The sequence below is a fragment of the Lissotriton helveticus genome, chromosome 3_1, assembly GCF_964261635.1.
Source record: "Lissotriton helveticus chromosome 3_1, aLisHel1.1, whole genome shotgun sequence".
Lineage (NCBI taxonomy): Eukaryota > Metazoa > Chordata > Amphibia > Caudata > Salamandridae > Lissotriton > Lissotriton helveticus.
The window spans coordinates 1,276,678,494-1,276,696,766 of NC_136061.1; the positions used below are offsets into that span (position 1 = coordinate 1,276,678,494).

General features: G+C 43.8%; 1 protein-coding gene across 1 annotated transcript in view; it reads left to right on the plus strand.

Moving 5' to 3' along the window:
* Positions 1–18,273, plus strand: part of IGSF9B (immunoglobulin superfamily member 9B) — a 1,214,248-nt gene that overhangs the window by 363,604 nt on the left and 832,371 nt on the right. Inside the window, exon 4 of the mRNA XM_078681939.1 lies at positions 6,772–6,923. Within this exon, the coding sequence (XP_078538065.1) occupies positions 6,772–6,923 (152 nt within the window). The remainder of the gene's footprint in view (positions 1–6,771; positions 6,924–18,273) is intronic.

Here is an 18,273-nt window from a genome sequence, read left to right on the forward strand (position 1 = left end):
GGCCCCACCTCCAACCCACCATGCAGTGTAAGAGGAGTCAAAGCAATGGCAAGCTGGTCCAGAAATATGGATAGAGCACAGTGTGCATGTGCCATAACCTAAATACATGATATAACAGTGTACAATTGACACCAGACATCTGGAAAGAAGATCACGCAAATGACACAAAAATCATACCCTTACAAAAAATAAATAAGAAAACAACATGCTTGAACTTCTGTAACTGAGCAAAGGCTGTGAAGAAACTAGATATTTCTTCTGCTGACCTGAAATTATGCCCTTGAATACCATTCAAACCAGGCGTATCACAAAGGATTGGGTACCACATGTGGCACCCAACAGTGTGACTTACCAATGGAAGAATCAAACACAACCATAGATGGTATTATCTTCAAGTACCGATTTGCTTGAAGTGCAGATTCCAGCTCCCCTGTTGTCTAGGCCCTTTATCCATCCTCTGGCTATTATAAAAAAAATTCCCTTATTACCTGCAAAAGAAGGTATCGCAGCCTTAGTGCTTATGGTGGCAACTCCTAAGGACAAACAAGTAAAATGAAACAAATTTACACTGAAAATCAGTCTCATAACCAACCCAGAAAAAACCAAGCCCACAAAGTGTAAACATCATTGTGATCCTTATGGAAACTACTAATTGACAAAAAAAATAGCTTGAACAATTCTGCATAACAGTATAATGCCACATAATACAGTGTCCCTTTCAGCCAGTTTATACCACGAAGTTCAAGCAAGTCACTCTTTAGGTACTAGGGCAAAGGGGGCAACATCCGCTCAGCAGGCAAACAATGAGGGATCCAAATTTGCTAAGCAGCATCACTGTAAACAGGTAGAGCATCATCCTTCAATAGGACACCATATAAGAGAAGAGCTGAAATGCTAAATTGACCTCACTGGAACTGAACCTGGCACCAAGGCCACACAGCGCTGCGAAAAAGCACCCACGTCATCCAGCCATCAAGAGCACAATTCCACTTACCTGGGCTTCAGGAAGAGGCAGAGCAGATTCTGACAGTGACTTGACACACCCTGAATGTAGGAAGGAAGCTTCAGCAAATAAAGGATGCACCTATAGGTGACAACAACTAAAACAAGGTGAAGGAACCCTAGAGCCTTACACAATGCCACTTATAGAAGGCAAAGCCCCTTGTGAAAGAGTAGCAATGCACCCTAAAGCCATCCGCCAAACAGTGGAACATCTGAAGGGACTAACCCAGAACCTAGAAGAAACTGCAACAACAGACGCAATTCCATACAAACGTTTGACCTATAATAAATATGATGGTTGCACCTTGCTCCTCAAAAGCATGGAAGATGGACCCCTAACGATAATAAAATCAGAAACGCCACAGGGACCGTTGGCAAAAATAATGGTTATGGAATGGGAACACCTGGCCAATGTGGAACCTGAATCAATTCCATACAGTCACCTCCAGCTTAATAAAAATGTTAAAAACCCATCATAACTATATCAGAAAGGCAGGTTTATGGATCCCAAACCAATGACTTCTTGTGTCGCAAACAAGCATGGTACAAAATCCCTGAGCGGTATACAGGAATAAGATTACATTTTGTAAAAAGTATTTACAAAAAAGAACGGCAGCAAGTGAATTATACAGATATATACTCTGGAAAAGAAATTTTGTTTCTAACAATACAAGATTAAAGTCAAATAAAGTGGAATCATAGAGCAAACAACACAACTGATATAGGACTTTACACTGAAAAGATTTCCACGAGAACATTATTAGAGTATCAGTTACATTTAGCAGGATGATTCCACAGGCCATGAACTTCCCTTTATATTTAATTGCAACAAGTAGTTGTAGTACCAAAACTCCTAGAATGCAATAGGGGTGGTAGGAAAACTAGAACCAATATCAGCCTTTGGCAACATTCGAGAACCCACAACTTTGGCCACCAGAGCAAAAAGAAATGTTCTCACACTACCAACAGATAGACCACAACATACATGAGAATGTAACATTAAATAGGCTATTTCTATACACCTAAACTAGCTGTCAGTATTCAACTCCGACCATTCCAAATACTTGAACCTAGAGAAACATTCACGGCAAGAACCTGCAATATAAGTAGCACCTGGGTGCAAAGCAAGACACAAAATACTCCATGAGCCACTGCTTATGTGTGCTGATCAATTTAAGTAGTGACTTCACTCTTATTAGCGAGATGGTTGATGCAGTTTGTGATTGCGTTTGCTGTGCTCTCAAGACTCCCAAACCCTCGCACTCGGAAGTACAAGTCCCAGAATAAAAAATAAAAAAACCCTGACAGACCAGGGATTCAACAGAGTTTAAAGCAGACACATGGCACACTGCTAATACTGAAAATGTAAGGTAAGAATGCTCAACCAATTTAAAACCTATAACAACACTTTCAGAATTTTCATTCAAGGCATAGAGGCAGTATGTAGCCACTGGAAATGGCACCAGCTTTGGAGACCGACGCCCGACCAAGGCCAAAAGATCCGTACATAATTGAGGAAACGTCCCAATGCCTGTTTGTTCTGGCTATTTCTTAAATTCCAATATTGGCTCCTAGATAAAATGGCCAGTTGATTACCACATTCCCTCCTGTTCTGGCGTTGCAATTCTGTACTATGTCAGCTCTGTGTATGCGAGGTTGTGCTACTCTTGAAGTGCCAACATACCTTTGGGTCCTGGTGAGCTATATAAATGTATTCAATAAATACATAATTAACAGAAAATGTACTTCTTATTGGCTTGAAAGCAGAGAACATTTTCTTTGGGGTGATGTCTAGCCACCAGTTTCAGTCTCTTACCTTACCAAGCCCTTTGGACTTAACACTGTCTTACCAAAATCATCCATCTTGTAGTGTCCTGAATTTGAGGATGGTGCAGTGATCAGTATTTGGTTTCTTCCATCTGATTTACCTGACATTGTTTTACTGCTCCCTTCCATGGGAAGATGGACAAAACAAATCTTGTGGATAGGACAGTGCTTATCCAATTCAGAGTGCTTGAAGTCACACATGGCTTCAGCTCTTAGTGATATCATATCACCCTACAGGCTTTCTTTCTGCCTTCTCATTTTGATGCCTTTAAATGGCTGTATTTTAGAACAATGCTTATCTTTCTTGGTTACTTATTGAAACTTTGTGAGCTTTCATTTCAATTAAGGCTAATAGGTGTTTGGTATTTTTTTTGTTGCATACAGGCACTGTCATTTCCAGGTAGTGTAGCCTAGTTGCCATTTTAATAGAAATAGGTTTTACAGTTTTTTTAACGGTGGGCAGTGATAGATGGGCTCTCCTTGTGCATCACACACTCCATTTGCAAAGATCAGATATCAATACTAACCCCATTTAAGAGGGATAGTAACAATTGTTGACGTTTTGTATTGCTTTTTAAAAAACATTGCAGTTCCCCTCAACCTCCCCACTATGCTGGAGATGTCAAACTGCGACAGGAGACTTTGTGCATATATGGTGGGCATGCCCGCTCTTAACTGTTTTTTGGAAAGAGGTCCTCAGTCACATTAAAGGGGTGCTGGGATTTCCTTTGCCTGAAGCGATCAGCACAATACTACTAGGTATACGGCCTTCCGATCTCAAAGCTCTTACCCACAGTGACTGGATACTGACGCTCCAAATGCTGGGAGCGGCCAAGCAGCTTATAGCCCTGTACTGGAAAAGGAGTGATGCGCCCCCCATAACATCCTGGTTTGTGCGTCTCCGGCACACTGTAGCACTGGTGCTCCTTACAGTGCGAATACAAGGCCATGACACACGATACGAGAAGGTCTGGAAGCCCCTAGTGCGTTACCTTTGTTCCATAGATCATGCGCGACACATGCCCCCCTAGGCTCCGGACCCTCCATCTTTTTGAAGACGCTGTCATACCCACGGACCCCAGTGGTCTGCTATCATAAACGGCCCGCAGGTTGCACAGGTGGCTGAGACTCCCTCCCACCTGGCTGTCACCCTCCCCCCCTGTTAAATATCAGCTACACCCTAGTCCCACGACGCTCTCTCTGTCTCTCTCTCTTTACTCTCTTCTCACGCTTCACTTGTCTCGTTTCCTATCTCTGGCCCTTTCCTGTACCCGTTGGCCCCTGTTGGGCCGCCTCATAGTATTGGGATGGGTGCCTGGCCACCCTCTCCTATTGGCCTGAGGCTCAGGCCTTGTACACCTTGGATAGACAGGACAGCCATTGTTTAGCCACGCGGCCGGCCCTTTGAGGGTTGTAGGCAAAACGCTGTGTTAACCTATTCACATGCTTGTGGCTTACGCCTCTATTGCTATTTCCTACGCGGCCGCCCTCGGCGAGAGGTTGTAGGCTTACCGCTGTGTTTATGCGCCCTGCTATGGGTATTGTGTTAAAATAAAACAGACTTTGAACAAACAAAAAAGATTGCGGCCGCTACATACCTTGACCCAACATGTGTTGCATCATAATGGAAATGATGCAACAGTTGCATCACGTAATGCAGCTATCATCTTGAAAGCATAGAAAGCAATGTTGTTGCCTTCTATACTTTTGTGATAACCACTTGGGCATTGGCAAAGCTGATTGTGTTCCTTGCTATACATTGGTAAACAAGACTGATTGACTTTGCCCATGCTTGTTAAACTTTGCCCATGCTTGTTAAACTTTGCACCTGGTTACCCTGTGGTTCCACTTGATGATAGTGGGTTACTACATAATGCATTTATTTGCAGCCATTCGCAAATTGCAAATTATAATTAGACAGTATTTAAGATTTTCTATCCGGTCACAGCTGCAAGGAAATGCTGCAGAATTACTGACTTGTAATTTGGTCAATTTGCTATGCACTTTTTGTGACATTAATTTTTGAGCTTTCATATATAGCATCATGTGTAATGGCAAAACATTATTATATTGGGCCATAGGTCTCTTGCTTAGAGGTTCGTGAAGAGTGCTTTTGTTAGACAATGCTGTGCTATTTCTACATTTGGGAGTGAAGTTGTGCGGCTTGGGCTTAGATACAACCTACACTGTAGGATAAGACACTGTGACCTGAAGCAGCATTTAAAAGCAGTACCACATGACTAGCCTACCCACTCAGCCTTGTGGCCTCAGAAGAGGGCATGGGAAATATGTCTAGATAACGCTATTAAACAGGATAACAATCTAGGTGTGGTCACCTTTATCTAGCCAACAATTCTCAAGATGGCAGACACAATCTCAGCTATTGCCATAGAAGGCAGGCTGGTGAAGGCACTTTGAAGCAGGCAAGAGCATGCTCTGAATACTGACTAATTGGGAAAGTAGAACTCCTTGATGATCGACTCTGCAGAATGTCCGTAGGGCAGGCCATTTCAAGAGAAATCAGGTAGAAGGCAGTGCTGTTCAGGAGACGGGACTTAGCTTGGCCAACTGTTAAGGGAAGAAGGCACTACGAGGTTCCTGTTTCCTGTGTTTACCAAAGTGCCTCCATTTTAATTCTAAAGCATTGACTTGTGGTGAAATGTCCACTAAAACACTTTTATATGCTCAGATTAAATTCTCATAGCTTGAAAGGCAAATTTATTCTCTTATTGAAACAGCCAGTCTCAGCAGCACGTGCTCTAATTCGAATCATAGTTGGGTCCTCTACTTGGAAGATAAGCTTGACTGTGAGTTTTGCTCACTGTGTGTCTTGGCAGGATAGATTAAGGGATGGTACGGCTCATCTGTATTACTTGACTGGTAGCACGATCCTACGGTGTGATTGCGCATGTTTTTCTAGATCTGTAGTATTGCTCGATGGTCTGTCTTGACAAGGGGTCCTGCCACACTACATAGCTTTACTGGTAGGCTACATCTGCCAAACTTCACGATTTGATGGTTGTTCCAGATTCACTGCATGGCTTACTGGTAGGGAGGTCCTTCCTCATTAAATAGCTTGACATGAAAAGTAGTCTAATCCCACAGCATATTTAAATAAAAGCATTGCCTCACTGCATGCCTTAGTAGTACAGCTCTGTTTCATTGCTGTTGGATAACACCCCTCCTCTGCAGGGTTAGTATTGTCTGCCTAGCTTAATGAGTAGCTCTGCTCAAACTCATGGCTAGATATGTAAGGTAATCACGACCCACTGTATGTTTGATGAGTAGCACTCTCAATATGCATAGATCATAAGAGGTACTGCTACACTGCATGCTTGATGGTAATATGGCCCTATTACAAAGTTGATAAGTTATGCGGTTGAATTACTTTTTTGACGGGTAGTACATGCATTGCTGACAGTTAATACTGCTCTTTTGCATGGTTGACACATTGTCCTACCACACTTCATCTTGGTGTGCAGTTTCATGGCTGTGCTTGGTTGACTGGTACTGTTGCTCCTCTACATGGTTGTCAGGTAGTCCTGCCAGACTGCATGACTTCCAACAAAATCTTCACTCCCCCTTTTTTCCGTTTAGCAGAATGTATCCATGCATTCTGTCTACATATTCGTTGAATAGAAGAAACATGAATTCGTAAGTGATTGGCACTGTAATTGCAGCATTACATACTGCAGTGTTTTTATCGTACATGTTGTAGGAATGCACAGTGCAGGTTATCAACTTATAGCTTTCAGATGAGAACTGTTATTACAAACTACTATTGTATTCTGTTGATACTCATTGCTTTTCCAAGGGTTGTGGTATACCTCTAAAATACATTTCTAATTTCAACCAATATCTGAATGACCCACTGTCATAGAAGTTTGCTTTTCGATGTTGGCTTTCTCATGGGTCTGGTTTGTTTTTCTGCCCCCTCTGCAGCACCACCTACCTTCACAGAAACCCCATCTCAATATGTCGAAGCCAAGGAAGGCAGCAGCATCACCCTTACCTGCACAGCTTTTGGGAACCCCAAACCTGTGGTCACCTGGTTGAAGGACGGGGAGCTTCTGAGAGACACCAGGAAGTATCAGGTGACTGGTGCTACCATGGATATAGTAGTGATGAGTCAGAATGCCAACATTAATTTATTCCTTCTTATCGCCTTCTCCTTTTCTGATCCCCTTCGGCTATTCCTCCTAGCATCATCCTGCCCCTGTAGGCTTTTGCAACTTTAGATTCGAGAGGCACTTGCATTAGTGCACTATGTGCACTATGTGTTCTCAGTCTTCATTCAGGAGGTAAACCAGGGGCAGGTGGGGAGAGTGCGGCTGACTTTAACAGAAGATGTTTTGAGGCAGGTGGTGAACGGTAAGGCACTCTAGGAGGGAATTAGAAAGGATGAGTTAAGGTGATTGGAAATGGCACTGTATGTTAAGGGAGAGTTTGATAGAGAGACAACTGGCAAACAATGTGGTATGTTTGGGGTAAGGGATTATAAGGTAGGGTAAGTGGGAGAAGTCTGTATGTGGGAACAGATATGTCATTTTAAGCAAGACTGAAATATTATGGGGAAGGATGAGGTAGGGAAGGAATTGCAAGTGTGAGGCTTTCTCTCTTGCTGTTTTTGATTGAGGGAAAGCCAAGAACTTTCAAAAGTGATACTGCTGGCTTTAGTCTTTTAGATATACAAAATGGTTCAAATGACATAGGGACTGCTTTTTAGTGTTTGGGAGACGGGTTACATCACAAATGTAAAAGATACCCTGCCCGCCTTGTTACAAGCAATATGTGTCATGTTTGTGACAGAGTAGATTGTTTGATAAACTCTAAATGAGGGCCAGAGAACTGTGAAAAGTTTGGTAGTTAAGTTTCTTACAGAATAATTTGAAAAGTTACAGGGGAAAGCATTCTTTAGGCCTAGGTTAGGATTCTCAAAAACTGGTGTCTCATTAGTAATCGCGTAATTGCTGGCACCCTGGTATGTGTATGTGGTAATAAGGACCGAGGGCATACAATTTCTCCAGGTCTTTATTACCATCCAATTTAGAGCTGAGGAGTTGGAAATAAGGCATATTATGTCCTATGAGAGTGTGTGCACCTTATTACTGCATGGTGTACCTCCCAGTTCAAGTGTTGTCTATTTTTCCTGCTTACATTTGCACAGGGCCAACAGTTTAGGAATGTGGTAAAGCCTCCCTACTTGTAATCTTGATCTTAGGGCAAAGCACAAACTCCTGCTTGTGCTGATTCATAGATTATTCTTAGCAGATAATCACAGGATCAGGTGGGTATTTCTTAATGCCTCTTTCTGTTACTCCTAAAGTAGCTTTTGGTATGCCTTCATTTTTTCAATCCAAAGATTTGATAGATAGTATACATTTTGGATAATTTCAGCTCCATAGGGAGCTGAAGTTGAATATAGATGGAGTTTGGGGAAGGCCACATTCTATTGTTGGGAATGTGGCCTTAACAAACCTGTTTTCATGTTTTCTGCTGATTCGACCTGACAATAAATATACAAAGTATGTGAATATAAGTTACATTTTGGAGCTACTTTCTTTTCTCATGTTTGTTGCTGTGACATGAATGTCCTCCGTATTGTAAGAAGGCGTGCACCCCTGCATAAAGTGCCGGACTGTAAATGAAACTGGTATCCTGACTTTTTGTTTGGGTCTTAATTCTTCCTGTGGGCTGCCATTTGGTAGATGGTAGGGATGAGGTAGTGGGACTGCAACTGTTTCTATTGTTCAAGGTGAGGAATTTTATAGGCATGGTATTCTCGTTTGCAGGCCGCTGATTACTGCTCAGGAAGTCAATTACAATCGAGGGCAAAGATCTCACACTTCAAAGTGATCTTGTTTTGGATTTTTCATTCTCCGAGCCAGCATTATTGTAACCCTCTGAGAGAGCAATCACAAATGCAGTGTCTGAGGAAAAGACAAAAAATGACATCTTAAAGATGACCAACTCAAACCAATCCTGAAACCCCAAATAGATGGTCCGTATTCCCTGTCTAGAAAATGTCAGCAAAAGTGTCCTTGATAGGTTCGGTAATTTCTGTATGCCTCATTTCCAAAAAAACTTGCAAAATATATCCAGCAGCACCGGCTCTGTTAGCTAATGGAGGAAGCCGCTCAAAAACTGTGGCGACGCCCCAGTGTGCTACATTGAGGAATGTATCCATGACCAGTTAGGATATATTGGGCTTAACATCGAAAATGGGTGATAGTTATTGTTATTTTTATAATGCTTTTGATCTTTGTATCTTTCAAGAAACATGAGCCACTAGGGAGATCTGCAGATTGGGCAATAGAAAAAGCCAACATTTAGCAGAGAAATCTGGTGGTGGCCGGCCGTCAGGTGGGCTTCATGTGTGGATTAAACATTACTAACCTGTGACATGAAGCAAATTAGTTGACATCCCATTATTTTATGGCCTTCATGCATGTAACAGGCACTCTCCCCTTAGTCGATATATCAGTCTCAAAGTTTAAAAGAGGGACTTACAAAAGCAACATTGATTACATTCTACTTGATGTACGGTTATGGGAAAAATGATTGACATGATGGTGATCCCAAGACATAAGAGTGACCACGACCCCCTGGCCCTTTACCTAACTGGTTTTTTGAGTCCTGGCAAGGCAGACTGATTTAGCACAAAAGCCAGTGCGCTAGGCATTACTTATAATCGGAAGAATATGAAATGAGCAAACATTAGTAACAATCTTACAGTTATCAAATCCACTAATAGTATTATTATCCCAACATTGGATCTTATTTAGTGACATCCTAGTCTGTCCTCTTATTACTGGAAGCGCATATTCGGCTATTTAATGATATAAAATAATTTTTATAAAGAACTGTAACGAGAGTATAGGACCACAAAGGGGCAAGAGTGGTTCAACTCTGATTGCCAGGCAAGGAAATCTAATCTCATAGCCACTATTAAACTGGGTGACAGAGACAGACTACAAGTCCCTGGGGCACTCCATAGGGAGACCATCAAAGGAGCTCTGGTCGAGTGGGAAACAGTAAATTGGGAAGACTTACTACAAGTGGCAAAATGTAATGACACAAAAATATTTCGGCACATAGCGATACAATCACCCTATGAAACCAGAAGTATACTTCAACCAAGCAACTTGGTTACACGTTTTCAGGCTGTTTATTTTAAACATCCAGCAAATGAAATTGTAGACACTTCTCCGAAATCTCCCCAGGCCGAGCAAAAAGCCTTTATAAACCCTGGTATTACCAAATCCCTGTCTGACACCTTAATTGCTACAAGTGCCCAAAAACAGGCAATGCCCATGGTCTGGACAAAATTCCAGCAGGCTTTTCTCCTCTCTAAGACTACCATGGGCCTGTTAGATAAACACCTTATTGAATGCAACAGCAGTAGGTGCACGTTACCTGATAAGTGGACATGAGCAGAGATAGTCCCAATATGTAAGAAGAGATGTTGTCCCGTACCTAGTACCCATTTAATCACTACAAAAAATGTTGGGGTAAAATGACACTTGGCGAAAATTTCCTGGAAAGAGTAATGGAGTTCGATTTATCTTCGAGCTTTCCGATTCCCATTTATTAAAACACAGAGCATTCTCATTTATTGTGTGCCAGGCGTGCAGCACCTCTTTCTGTGTCTCTGACACTTGAGATTATATAGATTATATGCAGCTAGCACAGTTCTGTACATCTTGGAGCTAAGGGGACACTTATGTGAAGAAACTTGGGAAACTGAAAATGATTTTATAAGATCTTTGCTGAGACTTCCCTAGAGTACTCCTTTGCTGCCAATAAGACTCGATCTGGCCTTGAAAGCAATAGTTAGGCATGCAAAGCTTGGATCAATTTTGTATAGAATTAGAATTTTGGTCAATTAGGGAGCTTTATGGATATAGAGAGGATCTCTGTGATGTTACTGGAAGATCTCGGGTGATGAAGATGCCCTCGCTGAGATATATAAAGAACACATTGAAAGATCTGGGGTTAGTTGAGTATTGGTCCGGTACCTCATCCATCACCTTAAGCGTGCAATGTACAGTGAAGGAGAGATTTAGGTACTGTACACTTGATAAATTGCAGTCATCATCATCTTCTATGGGCCACTTGTACAGTAGTTTTATTTCCATGAAATGCGATAGTGTGAAAAGTTTTTGGATTATATCTATCCACCCTCAGAACCCTTTTAATAAAGTTCAGGCTGGGTATCCTTACAATAGCAGCTTTTATGAGTAGGTGGTCGTTTCCTGAACCTGAATCGAAGTTACGAACAGTTTGTGATCAATTCGATGAAACTATGGGACATGCTTTATTTTTCTGTAGTGCCTACAAGAGACCTGGATCAAAATGGGTCACATCACTTTGCTTGTTGTTAAGAATAAGATAGTACCGTAACAATATGTGAGTCTGACACCAGAACTATTGTGGTGTTTGCAATCTCGAAATTCCTGCAGTCAGCCTGGTATTTAATACCCAAAAGCACTGTCATTAGGACTACACATTGAAGTGTTTGTTGCCAGCCTTATGAGCCATGTACTTAATTGATGATTTGGTTAATGTGTGATCCCGATTTTAACTTGTAAATGTATTGCATGTTCTATTCAAATGTAAACATGTGATTTTATAGCGTGTATTTATCGTTGGATTGTTTTGCATCTGATCTGATTATGAAGTAATGTGTATAAAAGTGGGATGCATAGTACTCCACTTTTCTCCTGTTCCACGTTTTTCTTGACCAAGAAAGGGAGTGCTCCGCAGAGTACTTGAAGGATTCTGTGTAACCCAGGTTGGTGTCTGCATGACAGACAGTCTTCCAAAGGTGAGAGGATATCACCTGAAGTTTGAACTTTCTGCTGGGGGAGTGGATGACGAGTCTAGAGGCCTGTCTACCATCTGAAAGCGGCAAGAGGTGTGCATGGCCCTGAAGAAGGACAGACTGGACAGGAAAAAAAGCTCAGGATGTTCCTGGCATGGGGAACAGCCAGGGGAAGCAAGCTACTAAAGAGAGAGTGAAGCCAGGAGCGACCTGTGTGTAAAGTGTTCCCAAGACTCCATGACTGACTCTTGCTGTAAACTAAAATCCTTCCTTTTAACTAAAAGATTAGCACTGGGCTGGACAATACTTTATAGCATTTATTGGTTGAGTTCTGAGCTGTTGCCCCCACATTACCTCCTTGATGTCTTTGACTCATCGACCACCCAACAATGAGTCATGTGCAGAAAGGATGCACTTGCCCAGTTTGAAGAGCCATGGTAGAACGTCCCTCATGACACAAGTGGTAGACAGCCTCAAATACCACTGTCTGCTCTGTGCCCCCCTGAACAGGCAGTGGCAATTAGCAGGAAGCAATGTAAGAGCTTCAAATTCCAGTTCAGACTGTTTTGAACAGACCAATACATTAAGCTTAAAACCTTCTTTATCTACACAGCACAGTGGCAGGTACAAGGTTGGTGGGAGTTGCCTTGAAACCTTGTCCTTAGAACAGTTAAGAGATCTCTGAAGAGAGCGTAGAGGGCTCCCAGACAAAAGGATAGAGAGATATTTTTAGGCTTTATTAGAGACCAGGGGCAGTATCATACATATGGCACATTTTCCTTGGTTCTTCCGGGCACACCTTTTAAAGGTGCGCCGGGGGCAAACATGGAAAGTGCGCCCTATTACATAGAATGCACTGTCCTGAGGGAAGCCGTGAGCTTGTGTTGCGCTGCCCTAGGGGTAGCTCATTCAGGTGAAAAACAGAGCAGCTTTGAAGCAGCTGCTCCGTGTCTCACTGTACAGGTAGCAACCTGCCTGCACTTTTAAAGGGCGCTGGAGATCCCCTTGAGGTGGGTGCAGTGAGTGAATTTACCCGCCTGCAAGGAGATGTCTGGGGGTCCTCAGGACACCTTTTCCCCCCTACAGAGGGCTGCCGTTAGTGGGTGCACTGACAGTGCACCACCTTCTAGGTGGCGCAGGTTCAGCTCGCACCCTGACAGCTTCTTTGCCTCCGCGCCCGTGTCTATTATACAACGCGGGCGCAGATGGAAAGGGATTCCCTCATTTGCATGGGACCACACCCCTATGCAAATGAGGAAACACCCTCTGGTAACAGCGCTGGTGCTTTACGTGCGCCAGCACTTTTGGTATTTCAGAATAGGATGCACAAGCATCTGCTGCCCCTTCTTTAATGCGAAAGCACCCCAGGGCGTGCAAAGCAGGAGCACATGCCTGATGCCCCCCGGGGCACTTATGTAATATGACCCCTGTTAGAGAAATTGGGTAGTAGGACAGAAACTGTGTCTAGGGTCTAGGTACCAATATAAAAGTCCAGGGAGGAAGTTCTGTGGTGTCATGCTGCCTTAAAACCTTAACATAGGTTTTCCTCGGGACACACCCATAGTGTATCCCCACATTTGTAATTATATTTATATAACGCTTCGTACTCCTGATGAGGTGTCGAAGTGTTTTTCAGCGAGCAGCACACTACTTTGGATCCCAAAAGGATTACTGATGGATCATTATGGGGAAATATGAGCTCATTTGAGCGGTAGATATTTGAGTCTGTTAGTTGGATTGAATAGGATATTGGAGTGATAGAAGAGGGAAGAGTCTAGAAAGTGTTATTTGGACGATCATAGTAGTAGGATGAAGTTTGGGATGAGTGAAAAGAGAAATGGAGGAGGGAAGAGTCTCTAGAAAGGGATTAGGGAAATCTTAGCAGTATAATGAGCGTTGGGATGAGTCAAAGGAGGAATATATGAGGCAAGAATTTAGAAAGGGTTGTTTGGGAGATCATAGTAGTAAAATTAGGTTTACCATGAGCTAAGGAGGGATGGAGGAGGGAAAAGTCTAGAAAGGGCTATTTTGGAGATCATAGTAGTAAAATGAGTGTTGGGATGAGTCAGCGAGTGGAGGTGGAGGATATATTGAGAGAGGCAAAGGGTGAGACAGAGTGGTGCATTGGAGAGAGTCAAATATGTTTTTTTTCTTCTACTGTAGTAGGAGTAAAGTAATAAATATATAGATACATAACTACATAGAAAGGGCATACATGTATGTAAGGAAAATAGCATATTGAGATTCAAAGTTGTATAAACTCAGACATTCAAGTGTTGCTGTACTTGAAGGTAATTTATTTGTTATTTTTATAGCAATTTTTATAAACTTTTAAACCTTTTATCTTTTCCTCAATATTTCAATAGTGAAGCACTTATAGACAAAATAGTTATAATATTTAAATATTGTGATTGATGAATAAAACAGAGACCTATAAGTATCTAATCAAATAACTTGTATGAAAACTATGCAGTGGCCTATAAACATGTTAAGCATAGAAATATATATATATATATTATATATATATATATATATATATATATATATATATATATATATATATATATATATATATATATATATATTACATATACATTTGTTAAGCAGACCTAAAAAATATATATTTAAAAATCATAGTTATTATATATATTTGTACAAATAAAAACGCATATTGAGATGCATGCATATGATCAAATTATAAATGTTTACAAACACAAGGATATGCTGTACATTGGCGTTTGGGTATGGTGGTTATGTAGGAAAGAGCCAACTCTTGAGACATCTTCTGAAGATAAGATAGTTATCTGTGTATCTTTTGTTTGGTAGTAATGAATTCTGTGTATCTTATGTTTGGGGGTAATGAATTCCATAGTTTGACTGCTTTATTCGTGTATTGTGGCGTTTTGAGGCAAGGTGCCAATCTTGAGCAGCGGTTCCTTTGATGAATGTAGTTAGTGATTTTATTCCTGATAAAAAGGCAGTCATGTTCCATGTTTTGCTTTGTGTGTGCTACAAAGCTGCTTGAATGTGGATTTTCTGGCAACCGGTAACCAATGTAGGGCCCTCAAAGCAGGGGAGATGTGGGCTTGTGGCTTTACATGTAGGAGTAGTCTGGCAGCAGAGTTATGAATCTGTTGTAGTCTTTTCATAGTTGATAAAGATGATCCATGGTGTAGCCATTGGCGTAATCAAGTTTAGACAGTACAAGAGTGAAGGTAGCCTAGCTTGTGTGGAAGTTTAAGGTGGGGGGAAAATGCGTTGCAGAGTTTTCATGGTAATGAAGCTTGATCTTATTGATAACTTGGAATGCGCGATAATTCCAATGTTTCTTACTTCCTTCGATACTTTAGGAGGTAGTCCGATATTGTCAGGCCAGGCACAGAGTGGGTCATAATCTTTCCAATTGCCACATGTAATTATTTCAGTTTTGGAAGCATTCAATTTGAGATGGCTCCATGTTATCCACTGATCATTGGCTATGAAGCAACTGAAGATTTTTTAGTTTCCAATCTCTTTTTGGTTTACGGTTTAAGGTGTATTTATGTGTCACCTGCATAGTTATAGTAAATGAGCTGTAATTCATTGATCATTGCCAGTAATGACTTCATGTAGATGTTGAAAAGCAAGGGTGAGATGATAGAACCTTGAGGGATCCCTGCTTTTGGGAAGTAAGGTTTGGATGAGAAAGAGGGAATATGGATGACGTTTGTTCTGTTTTGAAGGTTGGATGTGATCCAATCAAGAGCAGTCCCCTCTATGCTGCTTCGTAGAGTCTTTGTATTGATTGTCATGCCCAACAGTGTCGAGGACAGCTGAGAGGTCCAAAAGAAGTAGTGCAGCAAGCCCGTTCCAGTCTACTGTATTTTTAAGTCAGCCCACATGGTGATGAGGGCAGATTCTGTGTCTCTTCCTGGGTGAAATCCTGGTTCGAGGCATGTGGGCTGCTGAATTCATATCTATAGCATAGATCGCCGCCTAGTGTTGGGTCCGGATGATTGCACATTGTTGTCCTGGAAGAGTCTTCGAAGTATCACGAGATAGGTGGCTCCTCCCCTGGACTACAGTGCGCATGGGCATCGACTCCATCCTCAGATAGTTTTTTTCCGCCATTGGGTTCGGATGTACTTTCGTTATCTCCAGTTCGGAATCGACATAAACTTTTTCGAGGCCAAAAGGCCTTTTTCGTACCGTCGGTATTGTTTGCGTTCGGTGCCCAGTTCTGTTCAGACTCGCTTCCCGAGTTGGACATCCAGGGAGTCGCGTGACTCTTCGGTGATCGAGGCCCAGTTAACGCAGCAAGACCTTCGACCACGCAACATGGAACGGAGCCCGTTCAAGAAGTGTCCCGTGTGCGGATCGAAGTACCCACTCATCGACGTCCACCCGGTGCGCAACAAGTGCCTGTCACCGGACCACGATGAAGCCAACTGTATGGCTCGTTCACGGTTTCGTTCGAAGAAGACGATTCGGCTTCGGCGCGTGGCGCGCATGGAGGCCCGGCAGTGGGCCCCGGCACCGGTGGACATCTTCGACAGTGAGGAAGCAGACCAACACGAAGTTCAGCTGCTTATTTCACCTCCAGCGGAGGAAATCGACTACGACTATCAGGTGGATGTCGAAGGCCTACACGTAGAAGAAGTCGTCGACCAGGTAGGAGACGACAATGAGGCCTATGGGGCCATGGAAGATAGCTCAGAGGAAGAGCTATGCCCCGTTCGAACACTTACAAAGGCTCAGGTCGAGGGATCGCCACTCGGCCTTACCCAAAACCTTCTACCAGGATCCATGCCCCCGCCTCCAGGCCCGGCTACGGACACTTCGGCGGAGCCGCCATTGTCGAAAACGAAAGTGAAAACTTCGGTATCGACACAACCGAAAGTGGTTGAAACGCCATCGAAACCGAAGACGTCTGCTCCCCTGTCGACACCCTCGTCTTCCGAGGTGTCGGGACAACCCAGGCCGAAGAAAGCTGTCGACCCGGTGAAGTCGGGCAAGAGCGTCCAGCCAAAGTTGACCAAGGGCGTCGAGCAGAAGTCCAAGAAGGGCGTCGAGCCAGAGTCAAGCAAGGGCGTCGAGCCGAAGTCCAAGGCGGGCGTCGAGCCAGAGCCAAGCAAAGGCGTCGAGCCGAAGTCCAAGAAGGGCGTCGAGCCGAAGACCAGCAAGGGCGTCGAGCCGAAGACTGGGGCCCCAAAAACGGTTACCCAGGCCGCCGTCCCGATAAAGCCTCGGCCGGAACAGCCCAAGTCATCGACGCTCGAGTCTTCACACGTTGGTGGACCGAGATCATCTGTCGTGTCGACGAAGCCGTCCTCTTCCTTTACGAAGCAGGTCTCGGACTCCCTGAAACGTATCAGGGACAAAGCTTCGGCGGAAGACCCCAAGACACCTTCCGCACCGAAGCAGTCAGTCCCCACGTCACAGTCATCGATGCCAATCCTCTTCACATTGCCGCCGAAGGTGGCACCGAAGGCCTTCGCACCACGGTCGGTGCCCGCAGCGAACTTGCAGGGTTCTGCGGGGTCGAAGCCTCCTCACCCGGCTGGGGGCCTGAAGCATCGACCTCCATTGGTAGAGGAGCAGTCGGAGCGTTTCATCGATGCCGACACCGGGAAGCTTATGCTTTACAAACGGAAAATTACGGCGACGACGCCTTTTGGAGTCATACACAATTCCTCTAAAGCGCAAAAAGCCTGCTTTGGATTCACCGGTCTTGGTAGAACCACTGGCTCCTCGGACTCAAAGAGTTACCACACCCTCACCAACTTATTCGGATGTTGAGGATGCTGGGGATGAGGACGAGGAATACAACTTTCCTGCCAACACAGATCCTGATGAACAACAGGACTCATGGGTGGAGGCAGGAGACCAAGGGGATCAGCAACCCGCCCTTGACCCTCAGGTCTACAACGTCAAGACCTCTCCCACAGAGGATTCTGCGGCATTCAATGCCTTGATCGAGAGGGCGGCAAAAAACCACGACGTTGAGCTGCATGCTGACCCTGTGGAGGTGGACTTCCTCTTTGACACTTTTTCAACATCTGGAAAGACTGTGAACACTCTCCCTATGCTAAAGGGGGTCCTGAAACAAGCTGCGGACATCTTTAAGGAACCCACGCGGTCAAGGGTAGTCAACCCTAGAATTGAGAAAAAAATACCGACCGGCACCTGGCGATCCAACCTACATCAAGGGCCAGTTGCCATTGGACTCCCTGGTCGTTTCTAATGCCCGCAAAAGGGCGAATTCGCAGACCACTGGTGAAGCTCCTCCCCCGGACAAAGAATCCAAAGTGCTGGAGGCATCAGGGAAAAGAGTAGCAGCTCAGGCGGCCAATATCTGGCGTATCTCTAACACGCAGGCACTCTTGGCTCGGTACGACAGGGCGCACTACGACACACTAGAGACCCTGTTGCAACATCTCCCAGACCAATATAAAGAGGCAGCGGAGATGCTTATCCATGAAGGGAAGCTCATCTCCAACGCTTCAATTAAGTGTGCACTAGACGTTGCGGACACTGCAGCCAGGGCAATTAACACCAGTGTGATGTTGAGACGTCAGGCATGGCTCAGAATCTCCGGGTTTAAGCCTGAGATCCAAACTACCATCCTCAACCAGCCGGTA